Raw genomic sequence first — 25,716 nt, 5'->3', positions numbered from 1 at the left:
AAGAAGTATCAGCTTTCTATGCCATGCTAGAGAGAGCGTTAGTGAGAACGTGATCTAATGTCCCTCCTTCAAAAATAGATAGAATACTCATCAGGTGATTCAGATGAGTATCTTCATGAGTGTTAAAAAAAAGCAAAACCAACAAAACACTGCACAAGAAGTATCAGCAGAAAACAGTGAAAATATAGAAAGGTTATAGTCCTTATCATAAAGATAATTAATACATGACTCAAGCATAATCTGTCAGAATGTTCATGGAGTTAGGAAAGATGTTTTCATTCTTGGTGCAAAATTTGTAATAGTAGTAGGACAATGTATGGAGAGATTTTAAAAATTCTCTCTTATTTCAGATTACATTATTCCTAAATAGTTTTAAACTAGAATTGAGGCTGTCTTTACATGTATTTTTCCTTGAAGGATGAATTACTGAAGATAACACATGAAATTACACTATCAGTAGAAAGCAAGACTTAAGTTGATCACCATCTCCCACTTACAGTCTGTTCTGTAGTGTTTGGCTCTAAATTTGAGTTTTTGCTCACCTCTGCATCCTGCAGTGGTTTAGTTCATTTGGTCTCTCCCAACTCCCACAGGGTCAGACATACTTTCAAGAGGTCATAGGCCACTTTATTTTAAGCAGTTCAATGAAAGAGGAATCATTTTCAGCTCCCTATAGATTTTCATGCTTTCAAAAGGCCAAAGGCTCCACTGAGACCAGTTTCCCTTCTGAGCTGGAATGGCAAAGGCACATCAGTTTCTGTAGCCAGAGGCACACAGAGCACAGTGTGGTTATCACTGGAGTTAGCTGTGCTCAGCCCTCTACTCCTGTGACTACATGCACATATGTAGATGCATCGATTAGTGGCAGTTTTCAACACATTCCTAATCAAAGCTTAGAACAGTCACCCATGAGACAGCAGTGAAAGGCCTTACCTGCTCTGCCACTACATCTAAAGCTGAACATTATCCTCTCCTGCCAGCCTATCAGGCAGACCTGCCACCCATCCCAGGGAGACAGAAGGGAAGGTGCAAGGAAGAGGAAGAGGCAGAGGCACCCCTCCTACACACACAGCTGCTGCTGTGTCTGCACACAGAGACAAGGAGAAGCCTCCAGACTGGTGCCTGCTAACCAAAGCGTCTGTGTCAGTGTGAACGCGTACTTTTGTTAGAAATGGGGAATGACAGGGACAAGGCATACCTCTTACAACTGCAGAGCCTCTCAGTGATGGGTATTGCTATGAACTCAGAAGCATCCATAGCTCAGGCCCAAAGGCAGATCTCAGAAGTGGGATGTACCACTCCCAACACAGGCAGAACCATGCTCTTCTAACTTCAACACAGTAGCTCAACAGGGGCTTTTTACAAGACATACTGAAGAGCTAGTGATTCAAAAATCCATCTTTGTAAATTGTTATTCTTTGAAGAAAAGAAAAAATGTTTAAGTTATTATAGTTCATCATCTGATGAAACTTTTCTTTGTATTCTATTCTTAGAATCGTAGAATGAATCATAGAATGGCTTGGGTTGGAAGGGACCTCAAGGATCACCAAGTTCCAACCCTCCTTCCACAGGCAGGGTTGCCAACCACTAGATCAAGTAGTAGATCAGGTTGCCAACTGGGCCTTGAATACCTCCAGGGATGGGGCATCCACAGCCTCTCTGGGCAACCTCAGTAAAGAACTTCCCCCTGACATCTAATCTAATGATAGGACAAGGGGGAATGGGGAAAATAGTAAATCTTCCCCCCTTTAGTTTCCCTTTTCCCCATTCCTCCTTGTCCTATCACTATCTACCCATGTAAAAAGATGATTTTCCTCATGTTTATAAACTCCCTTTAAATACTGGAAGTTCACAATGAGGTCTCCTCGCCGCCTTCTCTTTTCCAGGCTGAACAAGCCCAGTTCCTTCAGCCTCTCTTCACAAGAGAGGTGGCCCAGCCCTCGGATCATCCTCATGGCCCTCCTCTGGACTCCTTCTGAAAGCTCCACATCCTTCATGTGTTGGAGTCCCCAGACTTGGACACAGTGCTCCAGCTGGGGCCTCAAGAGAGCAGAACAGAGGGGCACAATCACATCCCTGTCCCTGCTTGCCACCCCTCTTCTGATGGAACCCAGGATACCATTGGCCTTCCAGGCTGCAAGCGCAATTGAACATCAGCAGACACATGGGCTGGGAGCCATGCCAGTTCAGTTTTGGATGGTGGAGGGGCAGAATGAACAATAAAAGACACAGTCTGTTTTAAACACACACTTTTCAGTTGGTGTCAGAGCCCAACAACATCACTTGCCTACTATGGAAAATGACTTAAGTAAATGAGATGAACAGAACAGGGAAGCACACAGTAGCAGCTTGAATACAAACTGTGAACTCTCTTCCTTTGAAAGAAGGATCAATGTCTTTGTGGTAAACTTTTACATTACTTTAATATGAAACTAAAAGCAAACATTTCCGAAAGGAGTTGTCAACCACCAGTGAATTTATTTCAAGAGATACTTATCAGAACTCTTTCCATAGTTGTATCAACACTTACTTCCCTCAAATAGTGCATTACATTTTCCCTAGATTAGCTCCTGCTCTTAAAACCTTTAAATTTCATGTCCCTCACACATGGCTACATCTTCTGTAAGGTGACTGCTATCAACATGCTCAGAACTTTGCAGAACTAAACCTCTTGGTAGTTACAAATACTTTTCAGCAATGTTCCCCCCTCTTCTTCGTTCACTCCATAATGCTTCAGTATGGAAAGATCATCTGAATGATTCAAACACATTCTCATATTTCACTGCTTCTGAAAGGCTAAAACATTCAACTTCACTTCATCTGGTTCTTCCTTTTTCCCTGTGGGCTGTCAAATACATACAGCAGTCTGATACTTCAAACTGAAAACAAAACAGAAGCGGTGCTGGTTTTATCATAGGAATAATAGAACATTGAGACAAAATGTATCTAATATTAATATTCATACCTTAGGTTGTTTCGTACATTTTTTTTTTTTTAAAAAAAGGAGACTGAGACTGGGATGTAATTCTTTAGCTGTACAAAATGTGTTAGATGTTTACTTTGAGAAAACAAAAGGTAATGCTGAAGCTAAAACTTCTATAAACAACAACGTATTTATTCCAGGATGAAACCATCACACTCCCGAGACTGATAAAAGTTGTGTTATTGTCAAATGAGAAGTAGAATACAGTGAAAACATTAAATAAGATAAGAGCTATAAAAATGTCAGTGGCTGGATTCACAGCTAAGAAAATTGATTTCAGGTTGGATAAGGGAAGAAAAAATCATAGTTAATTATTTATAAAACTTAGGATACAAGTTAGTTCTTCTAAAGGAGATGTATCAGTTTCTTCCTGGTATAATCATAGAATCACCAAGATTGGAAAACACCTCCAAGATCATCTAGTCCAACAGTCCACCTACCACTAATATTTCCCTACTACCTTAGTACTACATCTAAATGTTTTTTGACCTCCTCCAGGGACAGTGACTCCACCATCTTCCTGGGCAGCCTGCTCCAGCACCTCACCACTCTTTCAGGGAAGAAATTTTGCCAATATCTGCACGGCAGCTGCACATCCAGGCCAGGATATCTATGTCCGCTTGCCAACTGTTACCAGCTGTTCTCTCTACTTTGACATAGAGTGCTGGGTTTCACAGAAAACATCAAGTGACAAATAGAGTACTGCCCAGCTTCTGAAGTTGCAGATGATTACTCAGTATTTGCATAAGCAGATGTTTAGTTAGCTTCTAGTGCTCAGGAGGCGCGTGAGGCATTTGATAGGAATGGGAAGCCAAAAACCCATTTTCTTTCTTTTTGTTGCAAGGTCACTAGTGACTTTGAAGAGCAGGGGCAACTGAATTCCTTATTCTACAGAAAAATTATCCTTAATAGTTAAATGCCTCAATATATCTGTCAATACAGTGCTAAAAATTGTATGTATTTGAGATCTTAGTTTGTCATTGTTACAATTCAGTGTTAACAGCTAAAGGAGGTGAATGGGTGCTGTTCGTTCTCTATTCTTTCTATTTTATCTTGCAGTCTTTCATCTCACTCAGCTATTCCTGAAGGGCATAGGAGTGTATTTTATTCAGATACAGATATTATCTTGATGACTATAATGAGGAGAACCTTTCTGTTTGTTTGTTTAAATGCAAGTTTAGATTGTGAAACAATTATGCAAATAGATCTTAATATTTTTTCTGTGCTTCATAATCTCATTTAAACAGGGATTTTTGTTTTAAAGTTACTGTAACAAACAACAAGGCCACACAAGGATAACACTACGACAAGTGGTTGTCAATGAATAAAAATCATAATAAAATAACCTGTAAGTTCCTCTTCTGTGCGAGAGTATGTTGTAGAAATAATATAAGTATCCATACAAAAAGCAATCATCAAGCTTCAGATCAAGGAGTAATAGTAATATATTTCCCTAATCTGTTACTGACTAGAAAAAACATTTCAACATACCAGATGAGGATAATCGTATGCAAAACATGATTGTGTCAGTTTCTAATGTAAGAGACGTACATAAATTTTACAGGCAGCACACAATAGCAAGCCAGCATAAAGGGAAGAATTCCTAGACCCCAACCTCTCCATCAGCGTAAGTTTAACGGAATGGCTTGAAAAACACTTGTACAGTTGCCAGTACAGCTAGCTGGGGAACCAAGTACATGCCACTTTTAGAAAGCTTATACTGTGGTAGTCAGCACCTGCTTCTGCCATTGCCAAATATAGTTCATGTGGCTAAAGGTGTTGACACCCATTACAGAGATGAAAAAACAGTGGTTAGAAGTGCTATCAGCAACCACAGGAAGGTAATAGTTTTCAAGGAGCAGGTTTGCTCCTTGTGTGAGGGGGTTCTGCATTAGAGCCCAACATCTGTGGCAGGGGGTTGGAACTTGATAATCCTTGGGGTCCCTTCCAACCCAAGCCATTCTATGATTCTATGATCTGCATGGATAAGATCAGTATGAGAAGACAACAATGTGTGTAATTCATGTATAAGAGTTTACAGGTATAAATTAAGTAGTTCAGCCAAGCAAATCACGATGACCCAGCTCCTTTAGCCTATGCTTAGGTGCAACGCAACTTGCTAAGGATGTCTTAAGGAGAATCTGCTGTGTCAGCTTCCCAGCATCTGCCAGAAATGCAACATACTGAAGAGATGTTAATGAACATTTTCCTGCTGCTTACTGGAAGTCTTCCCCTAACTGGTGAATGTTCAGCATTAAATTCTTAATAGAAAAATATCATTAATAAGGACAGGCTTTTCATGGTGAGAATGATGAACAGAAAATAATTTGTTCCATTGGTTGTAAACAAATTCATTTCTAAAATTGTCCAGCAATTCTCAGTGCTGAATTTCAGGATGGTCTTAGCTTGCTTTGAACTACCAGCTGTCCATCATTCAGCCAGAAGTACTGAAGAGCTGCTATGACATTTGAACCCTCTGGTTTTAGGAGTTAGAACTCAGAGGAAAAAATAGGAATTGTTCCTAAGAGGAAGAGTCAGTCATAACTTTGATAGGCATACAAAACATTTTCTTCCTTTCTGGCAATTGTGCCCCTTGGCAAGCAGCACATCCATTCTTTTATTACTAAGACAATTATTAAAAGTTCTTGTGCTTTTTTCTAGTTTACACAAATTCAAGGAGTATCACCTTTAAAGTCAATGATTTTGTAGATGTTAGCTAAGCCTGAGGTTCCAACAGTTGTTTGTCAATAGCATACAGTAAATTAGTGGATAGATTTAAGTATGCAAACTCCAGTGAGGTCAATGGGACATTTGCTTGAATAAAAACAAACTGTGGTATATTACAAATGATACGTGAAGGAATCTAAAGATCCTATATAAAACTGCTGAATTTCTAGGTAGAAATGCTTGTTCCCAATATCATTAGTAGGATTCTGACAAACTCATGAAAAGCAGTCTAGCAACCCATGGGCTTACAGAGGGATAATGATACTTTCACCAAAAAGACAACACAAGTAGTACCTGCCATTTTGGGAATGTCCACTGTGTTTAGAAGGCTGTTACTTTTGCAAGGACAAGAATTAAACTACAGTGAAAACAACAGCACTTAAAATCTCTTATTTGGCCTGCTTCCACACTTCTCCTATCGTTCCTGAACAGCACAACAAAAAAAGCATCCCACAGTGAACATGAGGTTTATAAAAAGGAATATTACCACCTGGAAAAAAAAATGAATACATACTTGATAAGTCAGGGATTTAGAAAGCTTTCACAAAGAAATCATAGACAGAAATGAAAAACAGTAACCAGGACTGTCTAGAGAAATGGGATAAATCACTGTTTGAACTACACCAATAAACTTGTCATCAATCAGAACCAAAGTACACCATTAAAATTTTGAAATGCCTTACATCAGTACATACAACCTTTTTCAAGCAAATATTTTGATGAGTTTGGACCAGTCTGCATAACACAACTCTTCCTTCACAACTACTCTTCCAGATTCCTACTCTAAGTGAATAGGAGTATCTATTTCTAACAATCTTGGCACTGTCTGTACAAAGGTCCTTCCTCTGCAGCACCTCTAAACTAGGACAACCTTCTTTGAATAGTCAGATTTTGCCTCAAAGGCATGTATTTCTCTTTCAAATCCTATCTGAAACCTACTTTTTGCCTTGATCTGTATTTCTTAATCCTTCTCTCCTAACTACCTCATGTGCTGCATAACATGAATGGACATTTTATCATTACAGTACTATATATAATTTATTATTTAATTCTAAAAGCCTACCATGCCACTTTTCAATGTCCCACTGATTCAGTGAGGCACTGTTATATCTTAATATGGAAGATAGTAACGGAGGTGATCTCCAGCACTACTTCTGTAAAGGCTACCCAATGCCTTAAATTATTAAGATACTGTTTTCAGCTGGTTTTAATTGTGTTAGACTCAACAGTTAATACAACCATTTTCCAGTCTGATTTCTGCTTCTGGCTGAATATTTGTGCAATATTTCAGCCAAAACAGTTGAACAATATCCACTGTTTTAACCCAGTCAAAAAACCCTCAACACCTATTTTTTTAGTGACAGTATACTTTGCAATAACATCATATGAACTGGCAAATTAGCAGTCTTTGTGTCAAGGCTGCATTTTTTGTGTTGTCTACCCACTTAAGTTTAGCCAGATGGGCTCTTAAAAACTCCAGCTGCACAGGCTTTGCAGAGACTTGCTAAAACTTAACGCCCAAATTGTCAGTACAGACATTAATCTGGCATCTTAAGGCTTCTGCAGACCAGAATGCATGTGTCATTTCCACAAAGCTGAGCAAGGACTACAAAGGCTTACCAGGGTCTCATCTAATAACAGTTCTTAACCAGTTGGGATCAAGGTGGAATAAAGCCACTGAACTTCAAGTTGGGCCTGCTTTCTCAGTGTTTCTGCTGCTGGCACCCACACAGCATTGGAAAGAACACGATTGACTTCAAAAAGCAGAAGGACTAAGGCCAAATTAGGGACAGAATTAGAGAACAATACACCGGGAATGGAATTGGAAAAGGAGAAGGAGAAAGGAGATGGAAAGAGCACTAGGATTGCTGATATTCTTGGCTTATGAACTGAAAGACTAGTGTTAACAAGAGAAATGATCGGGGATCCAAAGCTGAGGACAGAACCGAGACCTATGAGTAATGGATGAAATTCCTATGGGGGGAGATCAGAGTTAGAAGCACAAAGGAAAAGAAAGGAACAAAAAGAGGCAGGTCTGATGGAAGTTTGACTGGAATGAGGAAACTGACTTGGCAAAGCAAAAACAATGAATTTTAAAAAGGAAAATTAAAAAAAAAAGGAGACACCAAGGTGAGTGACATGTCAGAGTAGATCAAGATGTGGTAAGTGCTAACAAGCACAGGCTGGGTGAGGACTGCTGGTATAAAGAGAAGCAGGAGGCTGGAACTGACTGGGCCTCAGCAGCAAGCACCGTGCAGGGCTGAACACCGGATGGCTAATGAGAGTAGCAGAAAGGTAAGAAATCTGAAGTATGAGTGTTAAGTCCAGTTAAGGAAAAGAACAGAAATGACAGATCTGAAGAGGAGGTATTGCTCATACAACAATACCTTAGCTGGGGAGAAATCCAGAAGGAGGTATTATTAGAAGAAAGCGCCAGAGGTGTCAAAATCCTTCCAGACCCTGATATAGAACCAAGCATTCCTCTGCTGTGGGCCACCATCTCTGAATCTCACAAACCTTTCCCAGTTCTTCCTTCACCTGGCCCATGAAGAAGAACCTCTTACTACTGCCAATTACCATTTCGGTGGCAGAGGCCTGCCCAGGGAATCCAACAATTTTAGCTCTGCTAATAACACATGGAGGTGTTAAACTCTGCTTTACTGGATTCCTATTCACAAAGTCTAAGAAATTACACCATTATGTTAGGAACGATACGAAGGCTACAGATTTAAATATTCAGAAATGGTCTCCTCAAATAATCCAACACACACAAGCAAATTATGGTGATGCAGTCCTACACTTCTCCACAGAAATTAAGATCTGCCTTGCCCAGTGCAAAAGGAAGGAGGTCTGTCCTACCTCTTATCTATTCTTTCTAATTAGTGGTCATGGGCTCAAAAGTGATTATTTTTGTCTTGAGAGTCTTTTCTACAGCAGCATTCCTCGTAACACTCCGTGTGATGTAGTGCACTGACTAATCACCCTCACTGTGGAAGCTGTAACCAACTCGCTTTACAGATGGGAAAACTGAGACCACAGTTTACCCAGAGCCCCACAGTTTGCTAATATCAGAACCAGCAGATGGGCTTGAATGTCTTCCTCTCACACTTAGTGCTGATTCTTCCAACCCTGTGCTTCAACGCTGTTAGAGATGCTGAGTAACAACCTCTCCCTGTCAGAGACAGGAATTCTGAGGATTCTTGGAAATGTTGCACCTAAATTTCATCGTATTCAGCTTCCTTAGCATCATACTTATCAGCTATTCTCTGTCTTTCCTTAGTCCTCACAGATTCTTTCGGAACAGTCTCTTTCACTCTCATTGCAGCCAACTTCCATCCTTAGCTCCTCTCTTTCAGCTTTTGTTGCTTACTCCTCACTTTTCAAATCAAATCATCTCCTCCAGCTGCAGTAGCACTGGTATGAGGTCCAAGCTAGTAAACCTATAACAGCTTATTAGCTTGGTATCCAGTCTACCCCACCCTCATCTCACCTTTTAATGTCAGCATTTCTCATTTCCGTATTCACTCACTGGCTGGGAGCTGCCACACAGGAGGACAATAGCAATGACAGAAGAGAACCAAAAGCTTTTGTGTAGTATTCTTTCTTATCCAGAAAAAACATGCTTTCTTTTATTGACCCCCTCACCTTCATTTTCCTTTCTAACATTTTCTGACTTCACACCAGAGAAATGGTGACAAGTGCAACTGTTCGATATGCTAGCTTCAGAATTCTCATATAAAAAAGGATTAAGTTTGCTCTGCCAGTATCTAGAAATACAATAGGTATCTAGCCACGTGTACATCTACTGTGTCAGTCTGTCACAAATGCAAAAAAAATTAAAAATGTTTTCTTTTTTTTTTTTGTACAGGAATCACCCACTGAACTGGATGCTACTACAGTCACCAGCTAATAAAGCAGCCATGCCTCCCTGAAAAGAAAGCCCTCTTCCATGGACTGGCACTCACACCAGCTGGCACAAGCAGTGACAAACAAGCACAGATCCCATCTTCCCTTACACAGGATCCTATTTCAGGTATAACAAATTAGCCTCTGAAAGTGACATCCAATTATAAGCTGACATATAAATGCAAGAGATCTCTTTTTAAAACTTAACTATTGTATGACAGGATATCCTTCCTGTAATAAGGAAGTAGAGCTAGCCAAACAACACGAGGAATTTTCTCCTATTATTTATCCAAGGCACAAGCAACCAACTGAGCTGCCTTCCACGGAACGTGCTGTAAACGTTGGTCCTAACCTCATTATGTTATCACCATGCTGTGACATTGACCAGGCTTGTGCCATTTGCAATTGCCAGTAAAGTGACAGAAGCATTTTCCTCTCAGCTTCCTATCTCAGACAGTCTATAGTTTTATTCCTAAATGTACATTATCTCTGTTCTAATGCATAATTGCAGGGATAACAAGCAGAAAGCCTCCATATCAGTTACAGCCTCTCATGCAGGCTAACTTTAATTTCCCTCCAACTAGCTCCAATTTTCCTGACTGCATCAAGAGAGTACGTAACTGTTCTTTGCACAGGGTCATGCATGAGCTTTCTTTACTTGTAAATTTAAGCAAAGCCTCAGCAGAGTTGATTAATACCAAAATGATGTTGCAGCTAATACAACTCCCCTCCATTTGTGCAAGTTTAATAGTTTTCCAGTCAACACACTGTAGAAGTAAAAATGTACAAACTGCTGAAGCCAACTTCAAGCCTTCGTTACTACTACGATATTATTCTAGCATATTTCTTAAAGCCAATAGCAAAAATAACTCCAGTAAGCAAAAAAATGCAACATCTGTTTTTTATTATACATATGTGCATTGTGAAAATGAAAGTGCTGCCCAGTCCAAGCTAACACCCCTAGATTTGACATAAATGGTTTCATAATTTATAGGAAATATTATAGGAAGTCAGACTGCAAGGAAACAGTCAGTACATGTGTGATTTTTGTCCTAAGTCAATACATAATAGTTAATCACAAATCCTTGCTAAAACGGAAGTTTTTATTTAGCAGAAACTTCTACATTTAATTTTAATGCTTATTACTATGGCATAGCATCAAATAAGGCTTGCACCTAAAGACAAGGCTTATGAAAATGGAGACATGACCATATATTACTGGTTTCTGTACTCATAAATGAGGTATGCAATTTTTCAAAAGTTCTGTGGAAGACACAGAACAATAAGTATGCCTCACTGGATAAACGGCTGATCACATCTGTGAAATTCACAGGCACATATATTAAACATAATTATTTATCAAAATATGATTTCATTTTTGTATTTCTACTTTTACAGAAAGGCAAGAAAGCACTCAGTTCAGAATTTCTGTCTTCTCTCTCTGCCCTCTACTCAGTTAGCTTATTAAAAATGACTGTTTGAATCTTTATCTCAGACCTAAAACAAAATATTCATTGAAAAGTTATGATGAAACCTTAGAAGAGAAATAACTTGGACCCGAAGGGGACAAGTTTATTGGGAAACTGTTGTTCTGTCACTTTCAGACTGTATAAAAGTTACTATCCATCATAATTTTCCTGTGGATGGTTCCTTTCTGTCTCAGAAAGTTATGGATGGCTCAGGAAACAAGGGAAGTGGAAATATCTGTGGTAGGTTTATCACTACAGAATTAAATTGTAAAATGGAAATGAAATTTCTCCTGGGCAGCTAGGAACATTCTGTAAATGTTTGGTCAGCATCACACTTCTGCACAGAACACGCATCTGTGTGCAACATTAACCCACATGCAAGCATTGCAGACAGACTCCATTCCTGTTTCAGATTATGGAGCTCTAGACTTCATGGCTACAGAATAAATCTGATTGCAAAATACATGTTCACAGGTCAAAAGAAAATAACGTCAAGCAAGTATACCAAATTTACAGGAAGACATTACCAACTTCAACTTCTTTCTACTCTGTTCCTTATATTGTTTGGCTATTTAAGAGTAAGGTCTCAGACTTCTGCAGTTCATTCTATCCAGAATAGCTTTCCTTTAAATCTGAGTTTCATCTCATTCCAAGACACTGCTAGCGTTTTTTGACCCTCATCTCACCCACTTGCCTCCACTTTCCCTCCCTATTGCTGATCACTATATAGTCCAGTGTAGAGTTTGAGAATGCCACAAACAACATATACAAAAATTTTGGTTCCCAGCAGAAGGAATTATCTGCCAAAATATAACAGTCTGAGGGGGAAAAGTACAAAACAAAACAAAAACAAAAGCACAAAAAAAGGCCATCAGGAGAGAGTGCTGAACTGACACCAGCACAACATGAAGCATAATTCAATGACTCAGACCAATCATGTTATATCCTGTCATCTACATAGATCACAGGACCAAAGTTTACTGGGCAGTCAGAGCTCTGAGGTTTGATCTATAACACAGAACAGAGTCTTGATACCACCAATACAAGACCTTCCTAGGCCAGTGGAAGTACTCCATTTTCCATTTTTCATTCCTTTTTTTCATTGAGACCCAAAGAATAAAATGCAGTTGAACGAACTCCTCCATTTACTTTGTCCCTTTACTTCTCTGAAACAGCTAGTTAGAGAAGTTAACTGTGCCTCCTCATCCTCAAGGCAGTAACACTTCTAAAATCTCCTGAGCCTATAATCATTTGGTGGCTTTTTTTGGTTTTAGTTTTAAATGCTCCTTACACCTAACACTGGTGTTAGGATGGATTGAACAAGTGAGGTACAAAATGCCTCTGAAAATAAATTCAGAAAGCAACACAGCTCACAAATTGCATATATTTTCTAAGAACAGAGCAGTTTCAGTATACCTCATTCAATTATGAAGTTGTTTGAGCCCAGTATTAGCCAGCAGTCTCATCACTTAAATAAGGAAATATGCACACCCAATTAAGCCCAAGACAAATTAGACATCCTCTGACCTTCAACTCTGCTTCATTTTTCTCTTGAAACCTTGCAAGTCAGAATGTGCAACAAACAACATACTGTCTTTTGTAGCCAGAGGAATGAATGAATCTGTGATTTTATTAAAATATACCAATTTCTGAAAGGTGCCACACTGAGGCGTTCTAAATGTACACACTGCACTTCGTCATTGTTCAACGCTATGTCAGGCTTAGTAAAGAGATGGAAGCCAAAGAGAGATATCAATCCACAGATTTTCCCAAGCCAGTCTGTGCTTGAAATTAACTGTAAGTGTAGAGAATAGTTAAAAAGTTAACAATCACTTATCTCCTCCTGCTTCTGTTTTTAAACTTCTCTACAGAGTTACGATGGAAAAGCGCTACACATAGACTCATTTAAAAAAATTATAATTTTGTTCCAGAAAAGTCCTGAAGTTTGCAATTTGTTTTCCACAGCTTCAAGAGATATTTAATCGAATGACTTATTTCCAGAGAACAGCATGGATCATTTTAATTATAGCGTCTGTCAGCCACCCTAACTATCCCTACTTTGGAAGAATGGCTCTTATTTCCCGCCTCTGCTTCTCTAAAAATTCTTATGTCTCGGTAAATTTTAACCAGGAAATTGCATCCCAACTCTTAAACTTTGGGAGTAAGTTTTCATTCTGATCCAGCCACACAAGTAGGAGATTTGCTCACATATTTGGGAGGAAGAAAAATGTTTTCTGCTAATTCAGTGAATTGCGTTCCAGAACTGTTTTGCATCGTGCCCTTACCAAACAGAATTCTTCACTATGACTTCATGCTAAGCCAAAAGTAAACACTCTCTTTTCTCTATGTCCAACTCCATCCTAAATTACCAGCATTATCATCAGCGGTGACACAGGAACAGCTATATTCCCCCCACAAGAAGGAAAAAAACCCATATTGTTCAACAAAACACGTATCTCAGTGTGAAATGCAAGCATTAATGCACTTCCCAGAAATTAGTCATCTAGCTGTGCTTCCAGACATCACCTGGCAGTAGGACTGCCTCAACTTCGCAATAGCACTTTGAAAGGCAAAAACACCAAATAATCCTCAGTTAAAGGATTTTGTCCGCAAACACCTGCAGTTTAAACTTACCAAGCACTTTTGCAGCATGCAGAAATTTGCTAGCCAAAACATCACATCCAGCTCCCGCACTGTTTTCGGAACAATCCTTGCTAAAGCCAGCTCAATTGAAACAGGTGCTCACATGAATAGAGGAGACTTAGCACTCAAAACCAATTTTTACCTTATTACATTTTCATCTCTGGTGGATATACATACGTTCTCTAATTTCAACAATCTCTGTGGTGACCTCTAAAAAGGACTTTCAAAGGAATAAGATTAGATACCATCAAGGACTTACCAGATTGGAATTGGTGGCATTGGAATCATCTTCTGGAAAGGGGATATAGATAGCTAAGGCCACACAATTGGCAAAAATAGTCAGTAAAATAATTATTTCAAATGGTCTGAGGAATGGAGTTAAGGAAATTGTTCTGAAATGTGCACACACAAATAAAAAAAAAAGTAAAAGATTTATAAGAATCCTGTTTAAAGAAAACATTCCAAGCTCCTTAAATTCTGAAAAGAAACATATGCCTTTTTAAGTGCTTTTAGTTGCTCCCGGCCAAAAATCTTCCTAATATGTCAAAAGCAGTGTAGGCCAGTCGCGTGCCAGAGTAAACACAGATTTCTTAAAAGTTTTTCTTCTTTTATTTATTTAGATAGCATTTTCCCTATTTTCCTTCAAGTGTGGCTGTACTGTTTTTAATAACAAAAGCCTCTTCTGAAAGAACTGTCATCTTTCCTCCCACAATTAGTTTCTGTTTCTTAGCCTTTTCCATCCACATTTATACTTTTTTCCTATCTCTCTCATATCTCAGAGTTAAATGCAAGGGCCCAAGACATGCACATTCAGCTTGAAAGCATTTAAATGATAACATTTATGGAAAAAAAAAGCTTTATCCAAAGTGTACTCATATTGTTTATAGCTATTTTTTTTTCTTTAAAACTATTTGAGATAGAATTTCTTTTTCTTGTATTTGTATTTCAGCTAGCTTTATAGGTAAAAGAAATGTGTGTATGCAGAATGGTAGGGACACCAGGAATCTAAGAGCTCCTAATGACAGAAACTACTACCAATTCAGGGGCATTACAGCCTGTCATCAACTTCCTCAAAACAAAAACAAAGAAACAAACAGAAAAAAAAACAGGATGGATGTTCAACAAACAAACCTTGCACAACCTCTGATGTCCCACTGACACTCAGCGGAAAACTAAGGGCATTTTTCTACTGACTTCAATTTGCTGGCACTGTATTTCATTTATTTTTTGTGGACTTCTTAACCTTAGTAGCTGTGAAGTGTCTCCTGTTAGACCAGAGACCAGATTTACAGTCTGTCTATATTTACTTGCCTGCAAGATCACCCTGGAGGCTAGCTCTGGGATAACTCACCAGTGCTCTGGAGGGGAATGAAAAGCAGGAAAGGACACAGAGAATGCAAGGTATAACCTGTGCCATAGAGTGCATTTGAGCATGAGTTTATCTACCATGGGATTGGCTTTGCAGAATTGCCAGATGTCAACACGGTATGTATGCTTTTGGTCAGCAAACTACCATTCTCAGTAGGTTTTAGCAAAAATAAACCAGACATCAGGATATCCAACTGCCTGAACTGCAAGAAATAGACAACTTCCAGGCAACTGGCCTCTGTATCTGCTCAGATATGTTCTATATTTTACATGTGGAAGAGTCAAAGTGTTCCAGACTCACTGGGCTATCTGCTTAAGACTATCAATGCTAAGAGGTGTGTGATAACATGGAGAAAGAAGACGTAAAAGTGCAAGGATAATGTGACTAGTAGGCATTCAGACTTAGGAACTTCAGGGCAAACATCAGAGCCTTGCAGATCAGAGTAGATATGTTACTGGTGAAAGCACTGGATTTCTCAGATACCTCAAGCTGCACACATAGTGTTTATTGCATAAAGACCAAAATAACCATAGGCTTTCTTTTTCTTAATTGCCTTTTCCCTAGATTTTTTTTCCTTAGAGGAATATTGTCCATAAGCTTATCATTACTTATGTATTTTATTTATTTTTACTTCTAGCCTCTTTAAACACTGCAAAAGTAGAATGGTTTAAAATCTGAAAATACACTGCAAATCCAGCAGAAAAATAAACAGGCAAATCTTTGCAAAATAAGGTAATTACTTCATTTCGCTTTTTCTTCTACACAGCTGCACTTTCAGGCTCTTAACACTATAATGTTTGAGTATGAAATACCATAGAATTGCCATTTGATATTTAATATCTACTGCATTTAGATTTTAGAGGTTCAGAAAATTAAGCTAAGATCTTCCCAGTAATTTTCAGCAGTTAGGAAAAGCCGGTGTACAGTTAAAAAAAAAAAATCTTATCACAGCTCTTTGATATTGTTATTTGTCCTTGAAGTGTTTCATCTTTATGAGGACTATATATCCAATGAGAGGTTCTGAGGAAAAAGATATTACCACCAACTCACCTAAAACCAAACAAATACCAAAAAAATGCAAGTGTCGGCATCTTTGGATTGCTTTAATCACATTGTTTGGTCCTCTTCTTGATCTCAGCAGTGCTGTATCCTGTTTTACAACACATCACTCCCATCATTCATTGCTGATCTTATTCATTTATCAAATGTCTCTCTGTGCTCTTTCACTATAGACATGCTTACTGGGGTGCTGGCAAGTAAACCAAGATTCAACTTCATCCTGTTAGTCATCATCCGTCATCTCATGCTCAAAGTATCACAGCTATGCCAGAAGGGATAAATAGTAGCAAACCTTAATCAAAAGGATTAAAAATTAGCATCTAAAGAAAGGAATAGGCAGGCAGAAACTTTAAGGATATCTAACAATTGACAAGAATGTTTTTAGCAAGTTGCTCTTCTGAAAATGATATCCTAATATGCTCATATTCTGTTTTTATCTTTTCAGGGTCCCGCCAGATCCTCAAAGGGACAATATTATCTCATTGTCTTAAATGGCATCTTTTTTTTAAATCATATTAACTACTGCTGAGTTCAGTATTGCCTTCCCCTGACGTGCTTATTTACCCCTAGCGTACTTTTGTTTTCACATTTACTGAAGAACCCCATTAGCTTGTGATTTACTGACTATTACTCTTCAGTCAGTCTTGGTTTCTCTTCAGGGAAACAGAGGAGTTGTATTTTTACTTCTGTTTCTATTTCACACCAAATTCACAAGTTCCAGCTCTGTTGATCAGATTCAGCTGACTAAAGTAGACTTTGCTCCTTCCACATGAGGAGCCAAGAGCCAAACTCTCATTGCCTTTCCAGGAAAGCAGCGCTGACCCTTGCCTTCTGCAGCTCTATGTCAGTGGTTATCATCTATCATCTGTGACAATCTGTCTCTTGTTCAGACTGCTAGGTCTGGCCCCATACTGAATGTGTACATGTGGCAGGATCACGTTAACTATCTGTCTTTTTCCCTACTTTGGTATAATCAGTTTATCTTTCCATATATTAGGGAGTCTTATTGGTTTCAATTGAATCCCAATATGATTAACAGAGCTTAGGCCTTGTTTCAGGGCTTTATCACATCAGGGTTTTTTTTCATTAGTTATCCTCTCAACCCCATTTTGCCCCATTCCTTTCTCCATACTGTAGAAATCATGATGCTACATGTTTAATGAAAAAGCATACAATTTTGAGTTCCAGAGCTCTTTATGTGGCAGAATTTCTAAAGCTCTGCAAAAAAGAAGGGAAAGGCAGTAGCTGCCATCAGTCCCATGGAGTGGTCCAATTCTGGCTTCAGATACCTTGCATGTCTCCCAGCAATTTCAGCTTCAGCCACGTTTTTTAAAGAATTCAACCCCTACCCTTTATCGTTTAAGCTTCTGGCAGTTTCTTACACAGGGTACAGTTAAGACTTCAATTCTAAGCATTTTTTTCCCAGCATAAATGATCTCAGTTAAGATAGCAAATACCACTTGTGTACTTTACATTCCCAATGGCGCCTTTCAACTTAATGTATTGATTTCTTCACACTTATGAATAGTGCCTGATGCACACTAACAATTTGCTGTTTTCCAAATGAGAACATCAAAAAGGATATTTCCATTCGACGATGCTGATGCATGCCCTCCGGATGGGATTTTTCAGTGTTAAACACAGCAGTGCCCGGGGAGGACGTGTAGCTGTCGTGGTACCCTGTTTTTTCTGTTTCCCGTACTGCTGCCGTTTTCTCTGCGTGGAGCTAGCTGTGGATATTGTTGCATTGCCAGCACTACCCATCAATTTGGCTTGCCTGGCAGCATCAATTGCAGCTTGCCAGGACAGAGCTGCCCCTGGTGTAGGGATATGCTCTGGGGCAAGCCCTGCCGCTGCATTGGCATTCATGTTGGCATGAGCTGGACGGGGACTCCCATAGTTGGAACCTGTGAAAGGAGAGGGGAAAAAAAATTGTGAAGGTATTCCTTTAACAGTAGAAAAGATAAAGCTTTTTTTCTTAAATCATATGTATCAGTAAAATCAAAATCTGAGGTTAAGGATAAGTGTAGGGTATCCACTTAGTGGGAGCTTGTTCCTGCAATTCAAGCCCTCATTTCAAGATAGTACTACTGTGCAATCATTCACCTTGCAAGAGTCTCCTAAGAAGCCCAAAGGACACAGCTGTTAGAAGTGTCTCCAATCAATTCAATCTCCAGAAATTCCTCAGAAAAGAACGTGCCATTCATTTCATTTTTTACCCACACATTTTGCAAGTTAGATTGTTTGAAAGCTCAAAAGGTGAGGCTAGCTCTCACTGCTATCACGCGGGCATGCAGCACTATGCTATTTGGCATGTGGCAAAGAAACCAAATGATACTCTCAAGTTTATAGTAAAAATCCTTCTGTTTTCGAGATTACTTCAAGGGAAAGTGACAGTTCAACAACAAGTTGTACTCTGTCTGTGAACATTGCCCATGTAAAAGCCTAAAGCAGCCTGAATAAAAGGGACACTAAAGCAGTAACTGCAGCATTAGGGCAGAGTTCATCACTTGTATGCCCTAAATGATGTTGTGTATCTAGTCAAATTTAGACCAACCAACAAAAAGTTTGAAACTGGAACTGATCCCTTATCCCAAAAAACTGACTTTAAGAAAGCTCAATAATCGAAAATCAGTGGAGTAACAGACACTAAAAAGCCTGTACTGGCAGGAATGCCAAGATCAGGCAGCTCCATGTTTTGCACCTCTTTTAGCTGACATTGAAGGAGCATATGCTTTCTCAATCGTAATAACAGAACAAATATGTCAGGCGATGTGTCTGATATTTGGAAGGTCTTAACAGTACAAGATTTTAAGGTCACCTTTTCAAGCCAGCCCAACTGTTCAGTCGTTTCAGTAAAGGCAGTTATGAAGCCACCTGTGCCCCTCCAGTGAAGACGTTTCCCCTGGGGGATTGTGGTTACCTTGCTTTTGAACTGGAGACACCATGCTTCAGAAAAGTGCACATGGAAAAGTTGGATAGTAGAAAGCCAGTAATGGAGTTAGATCACCTTTTATTTCAGTCTACCTATTGACCGTGCTTCACTTTAGATTAATGTGGAAATACGGTGTTATTGAACAGATCAGAAGTGCTCCTATAGACCACAGGGCAAAACAAACAGAAGACCACATGGCTACCTGTTTTGCTGGAAGTATTGGATGGAAGACAAGCAAAATTAGGAGAACAAACTGCTTCAAGGTTTTGAAATAAAATAATTAACCCAAGATGCATATTTTATAGCCAGATGTGCAATGCCAAGAAATCACAGCCATAGCAGCATTACATGAATTAGATCAGGTAGAATAAATACAATTTCATTGGCACCTAGATCACGACAGGATATGCTCCTACCCAGAAAGCATGCCAAATATTAAAGTTCATCTCACTGAATTGCAAGGAAGGACATGGTAGAGTCAGATGTTATTTTACGTCAGGTATTGCCATGAGATTTCCAGGCTGTCATTGTTTCACCACATAGCCAGAAAATCTAGAGCTTGTCTCTGTCACTGGAAAGCCTCCTAGTTGCAAACCAGCCAAAGAGAGCTGGTGAGTAATGTAACTCTGATAAGTGAAAGGGAAAGCTGAAAGAAGCAAGAAATGGGAAATAGTTAATTTACATCCCTCAGATTTTGAAACTTAAGAAAAACTCCTTTCAGAATCACACAGACTAAGCAGATTTCCTAGATGAAGCAAGCAATCAACTGGAAGACAAACGTAGTTAGTTCTCTAAGACTAAGCAAACTGTACGCAGCACTACTCATGGGATACGTATTTATTTTCAGACTAGTTCCAGATGCACATTTTCTCCTTAGCATCCATTTGACCTCCCTAGCCTGAGGCAGGCTGAGGAGAAAAATAAATGGAAAATTACTCTAATTATTCTCCCAACTCCAGCTTTTCTTTAATATCGACCCATTAGAGAGGATAAGAAAATGTGTGTATCTTCCAGTAAAAGCAAACTTGCTGATCCATCGCCACTGTGTTCCTATCATGCTGACTAGACCATGTGGTCCAGAAAACAAACAGCTGCTCTATCTTAATGAAGACTTTTTTTGCAATTGTTAAGTTTCTCCATTATTATTGCTTATTAGTTAGGTTTCACATGAGGATTCAGGTTTATGCACTTTGACTTTGATGTGCCAGCAAAGTTAAGGACGCGGATTCTGATGGTTTTGTTACTTTTGCTTCTACCCATAACAAAGTGCTTTATCTCAAATTAACTTCAAAAGATGAGCTAGTAATGACAGATTTATATTAACAAATATTGCAAATATTGATTACTGATAAAGATCTGTCTGCTTTGTGAAGCACAGAGGCTACTGACTGTCTTTACTAAATAACTAATGGCAGTGACAAATGCCTTGATCTACGGGCAGTTTAGAGAAATAGCTTAAATTAAAAAGAGTGATGCTCACATAACTCCACAGAAAGTACATTGAAGAACTGCTCAAAATATTTTCAAGGACAGCATAGCCAAACTTGCAGGGAGAAAACACTGCAAAACATTTCTGTAACCTGAGAGCTGCAGTTACTGGAATTGCTGTTTTCATTTTGCAACGTTTCAGTTAAAATACTTCATTCTATTTCTCCACAACAAATAAAGTTTCACTATACCTAAACCACTTCAACCATATTTATTTATATAGTTATAAAGCTGGAAGTTGACAAGAAATGAGAAACAGAGATTCAGCTCCCATCCAAATGGAATAACTCACTAAGCACTGGGTTCTGCAGCATCACCACCCTGCTAATCCATACCACCCTTCAGCAAGATGTTGTGCTGTTGGCTACATTCCATTGGTGCACAAAACTCTTATCTCTCAAGTACTTTTGTTATAGATCATGAATTTAAATATTTGCACAGTAAGTAAATGGGAAAGTCCATAGAAGAATATAAATGAATCATTTTGATTCCAAGATCCTAGGGATCAGCTTTCATTTCTGCAAAGATGCAAAGCTGTAGAACCATTTCAAATGTTTCAGTAACAGAACTACAGCTTTCAAAATCTGAACTAAGTCAGAAAAGCAACAGATAATGTTGCTATACCACGGGAAATGAACCATGCTGCACAAAATACCTGACACTGTAATCTTACAGCTAAATTGCCAAAATACTATGAAGGCTTTAATGATCATCAGTATATAGGGCTATTTGCATTCTAATAATGTACATCTGTCAAGCCCCCTATTAATTTACAGCTTCATTTAAAGAAAAAAAATCTAAGCAGCAATCATTCTGTAAGAAAAATGGTTGAGTTAATGACATGATGACATGATGAAATTGCAAGTTTTAAATGTCCTGCATTTATCAATTTAGCCTCACATTTATTTTAGAGGAATTTGTGCTTAGATTAATTATTTAAAAGAAAATGGAGCAATGCCAATGTAGGTCTTCACTGTTCTTTTTTTTTTCCCCCCTAATCTCTAGAAACATCAGAATCCTAAGAATGAAAACCTCAGAACAATGGTGTTGCACAACTGCATTTTTCCCCAAAGCAGATGAGTACAGTAAAAGATAAAATTGGTTCAATCAGCCTCTTTGCTGAATGCTGACAGCAAAAATACAGAAAGTAGGAAACTGGTTATCACTACTGAGATTGTATGTAGACTAATTCAAGCACGCAGAGAAAAAGTTATAAGATACTGAGGTGAGGAGATGCCTAGCAAGAAACCTGAAGAACAACAAAAAAAGCATGTCATCACCTGTTAATAATACAAAGAAAGCAGAAAACGTTGATCCATTAACCAATGGAGATAGAGCATACGCAAGATGATGTCAATAGGGCTTAAGTGTTACCTTCACTAAAGAAAGGAAAAAAAAGAAAGACCAAGAGAAGGTGACAATCAAAATGAATTCACAAACCAAAAAAGGTATAATTTCCACCTTTAAAGGGAAAGAATAAGTTTAGAGGGTACTTAGATAAGTAGGATGCTGGCTGAAAGTACATATATTAGGTACTGCATCCTAAAATATTTAAGGAAGTCTCTGAAGTAATCTCAAAGCTGCTAGCTGCTGTTTTGAACTCAAAGGACAGCAGAAATTTGAGAACTGGGAAAGGACAAATGTCAACCTCATTTATAAAAAAGCAAGAAGGGAGAAATTTAAATTCAACTGATCTTCAGTCTCCATAAGTAAATAAACAATAATAATATGAGATAAGTAAAACAAAAACGTATCAACAAGTGCTTGGAGGAGAAAAGGAGAAAAACATTAGCAGATATGCATCTGTCATGAATACAACTAATTCCTTCCACAACAGTGCAACAGAATATACAAGCATGATGGAAGTGATAGCTGTCATGTCTCCCAACCTTACTAGTACTTTCATCGGGTCTTGTACAACAGTTCCACAAGGATGCTAGGAATATAGAAGCAAGCAAGAAGAAATGCTGCAATGGAAGCACAAAGCCCATACAGTAGATGGCTGAGAGCAGTTATGATTGGTACACAGTCTAATTGGAGGTTGTGTCACATAGAGGTACCCAAAAGCCTGCACTGGATCCAATTCTGTTCCACATCTTCATTAATGATCTGGATGATGAAATGGTGAATAGCATTATAAAATGTATATGTAACTCTGAAACAGGGAGGTACAGCAAATGTACTGAAGGAGAGGATTTGAATTCAAAATGAGCTTTGCAAATTGGAGAGTCTTAAAAATAACATGGAGTTCAGCAGAGAAAAATGTAATGCATTTAAGCAAAATGAATCATCTGCCCAAATTATTTTCAGAAAAGCCTTGGGGGTTATATTGGATGCCCGGCAGAACAGGAGCTGATAACTGTCACACTGCTTTCTATCCTCAGAATGCCATCATCTCAATGTAGTATATAAACAGGTACAGAATCTATGCAGAACCAGTGATCTTTCCCTCCCTAGGGCCTCAGCTGAAATATGGTGGGCAGCTTCAGATTCCATGCTTCTGGAAAGCTCTTGTGGCTCAGTTCAGGCTGAAGAAGAGATCGACAACGAGATCAACAAAAGGCCTAAAAAACATGAGCTCTTAGGCAAGGCGACAAGGAAATGGGAATGCCAGGACTTGGACTGCTGCTCCTGAGGATGTGATGGAGAAGGGGACATGGTAACTGTCTATGTTAGATGTTATATGTCATATACATATATAAATACAAAAAGCATATGTATGTTTTATTTCAAAGAACAGAAAGAGAACAATCTATCACTATACTCACAGTGAATAAGCAACAAGCAATGGCTTTTGCAATAATGAAAAACAAGGATATAAATTAGGAAACACTTTCTAACAATAGTGACAATTACATATGCATATTGATCTTCTGGATTGGTGGTAGTATCTCCCAGAGCCTATGTGTTTTAAACCAGGCATCACATACATGAGGCTAGATTTGTACTCATTTCTTCTGTTAGACTGAAGAAGGGCCTTTGCATAGAAAATTTCTATATTTTTTCCATGATTTATCTATTAAGAAAAGACATTTCCTCTGAATAAACGATCCTTAATTCAAACCTTTCACTCAACACAGCTCTATCAGCACATTGTAAGATTTATACATGTGTGCTTTTCCCTCCTAGGGACAGCCCTCAGTCCAGTTGCCCTGGAACTTCATTTCTTTGGTTGTAAAATCTGACTCTCGCTCTGCAGATACATTTTTCTAAAATTCTTTCGGTGTCTCAGGACATTAACAACTAGCCACACATAAGGTTTAAAGTCGTGAAGTGAAATAATCCAACTGATCTATATGGAAAAAAAGCCAGTCTTTTCCAGAAATAGTCATTACATTTTTATAGAATCATAGAATCATTAGTTAGAAGGGACCTGTAAAGGCCATCTAGTCCAACTCCCCTGCAATGAACAGGGACATGCACAGCTAGATCAGGTTGCTCAGGGCTTGATCCAGCCTCTTTAGTTGACTTTTCTTAAAATTCTCTATTCTGAATGCAAGACTACAGATACACACAATTCAACTTTTTTCTTTTTTTGCCTTTTAATTCTGACAGTTAACTGTGAAATGACTCTCGTTTTTCCCCAAAATGAGATTTTTTTTCTGGAAGTAATTTGTAAGTAGCAACAGGGATATAGTGAAAGCTGCATTGCAACCTAAACTGTGGGTTTTGCTATAACAGAGTTTATAATATACACATATGCTTCTAAACATCTTGTCAGACTAAAATTCAGTGTGCAGTTGTTTGCTCAGATAAGAGAGTTAAAGAATTTTTTGGTGTGAATTGTTTTGGAGCTTCAGAACACACACAAAGGATTCATGATTTAAGACAGTTCATTCGCCATACTTGAGACTAAACATTTTAAAATCTAAACAAAAAATCTTATTCAAGAACCATGCTTCATTTGCAACTACATCTTTAGTTTCCTTTAGTTCCCCTCTCCAAACAGAGCTTTCTTTTTTTCTGCACAACATAAACGTAAAAAAGATGCCATGAGCTACCAGCAATGTGAAAAAAACAAGTCCATTTCAATGAAGAGATCGAGTGCGCATGCTCCTCTCATGTCAAGTAATGAATGCTTTTAGGTTAAATATTTACAGTTCAAAATTAACTAGGGATGCTGCATGGTAAATTTTTGTAGCTTTGCCAACATCATTTAGATCACAAATTTTCTAAGAAGGGAAAAGACATTTGTTCTACACTGGTAGAACGTTTGGTGCAATGGATGCCCAGCTTGGGAATAAGGCACAAATACACAAGTAAGAATAATTCCCCATGAACACCAGAATAAATCGTAGGACAACACTTCCCTTTAAGTTTACCACAAATCCATTCTTTCCATGCAAAAATATTATGTTTCACTACTAGAGTATACTGGAAAGCCACTGTCCTCCTGATAAGATCTTTCCTCCGTACGCTCCATATGCACTCTCTTAGACATGCAAAAGATCTGGGCACTGAGATACTGATTTCTATCATTTCCCCTCCAAGCACTGCAAGCGCTGAGATCACTCTCACGCACACATGTGAGCACAGACAACAATATAACTGTTCCTTTTGGTATACATCTTGTTTTACTAGGAAATGATTTACTCAGGTGAGGCCCAGGGTAGATCACAGTGCAGTATTTCTTGATATCAATGCAGTCAGCAGGCCCTTATGCAGTTAGTTGTGCTATCTGGAAGATACCCACCACTCAGAGAGAAACTGGACAGATTAGAATAAAAGTCAACAGATTTGAAGTATTTTGAGAGCTAAGATGGCCTCATGACAAAATATATGCCTACTAAAACCTCGGATCAGGCACTCAAAAGGCTTTTCCAGTGTCATTTGCCCATATGGCACAGTTTGCTATCTTATGATAAGAGAAGGATGGATAAAATACAGAAAGGAATAATGTTAATTAAAGGATATGGTCTTTCACACTCTAGCACACTGTAGTTATTTGTGGTTTTTTTTTTACCAATACCTTTGTTTGCATTTAATCACTGTACTTTGATCTCCTCTTTTAATCAATGAACAAGCATGAGGTTCACTGCATTATTGCTATCAAATCTATAATTTATTCAATAGAACAATGGCCCAGAATATTTGTTGTCTTTCTGACAGTCAGTAGGCTTCATTTGAAAATCAGTCT

The 25,716-nt window shown here is 38.6% G+C and overlaps 1 protein-coding gene across 17 annotated transcripts in view; it reads right to left on the bottom strand.

The window, feature by feature from the left end:
- The window catches only part of CACNA1C (calcium voltage-gated channel subunit alpha1 C), a 429,930-nt gene that overhangs the window by 382,703 nt on the left and 21,511 nt on the right, over positions 1-25,716 (bottom strand). For all 17 annotated transcript variants that reach the window (XM_021389984.1, XM_021389880.1, XM_021389936.1 and 14 more), the window contains exons 2-3: positions 17,742-18,063; positions 13,988-14,093 (exon numbers count right to left, since the gene is read on the bottom strand). In XM_021389984.1, the coding sequence (XP_021245659.1) occupies positions 13,988-14,093; positions 17,742-18,063 (428 nt within the window). The remainder of the gene's footprint in view (positions 1-13,987; positions 14,094-17,741; positions 18,064-25,716) is intronic.

This window comes from Numida meleagris, chromosome 1, assembly GCF_002078875.1.
Source record: "Numida meleagris isolate 19003 breed g44 Domestic line chromosome 1, NumMel1.0, whole genome shotgun sequence".
NCBI classification, from domain to species: domain Eukaryota; kingdom Metazoa; phylum Chordata; class Aves; order Galliformes; family Numididae; genus Numida; species Numida meleagris.
Note: the sequence above shows the minus strand (reverse complement) of the source record. Positions and strands in the feature narration are given on the sequence as shown.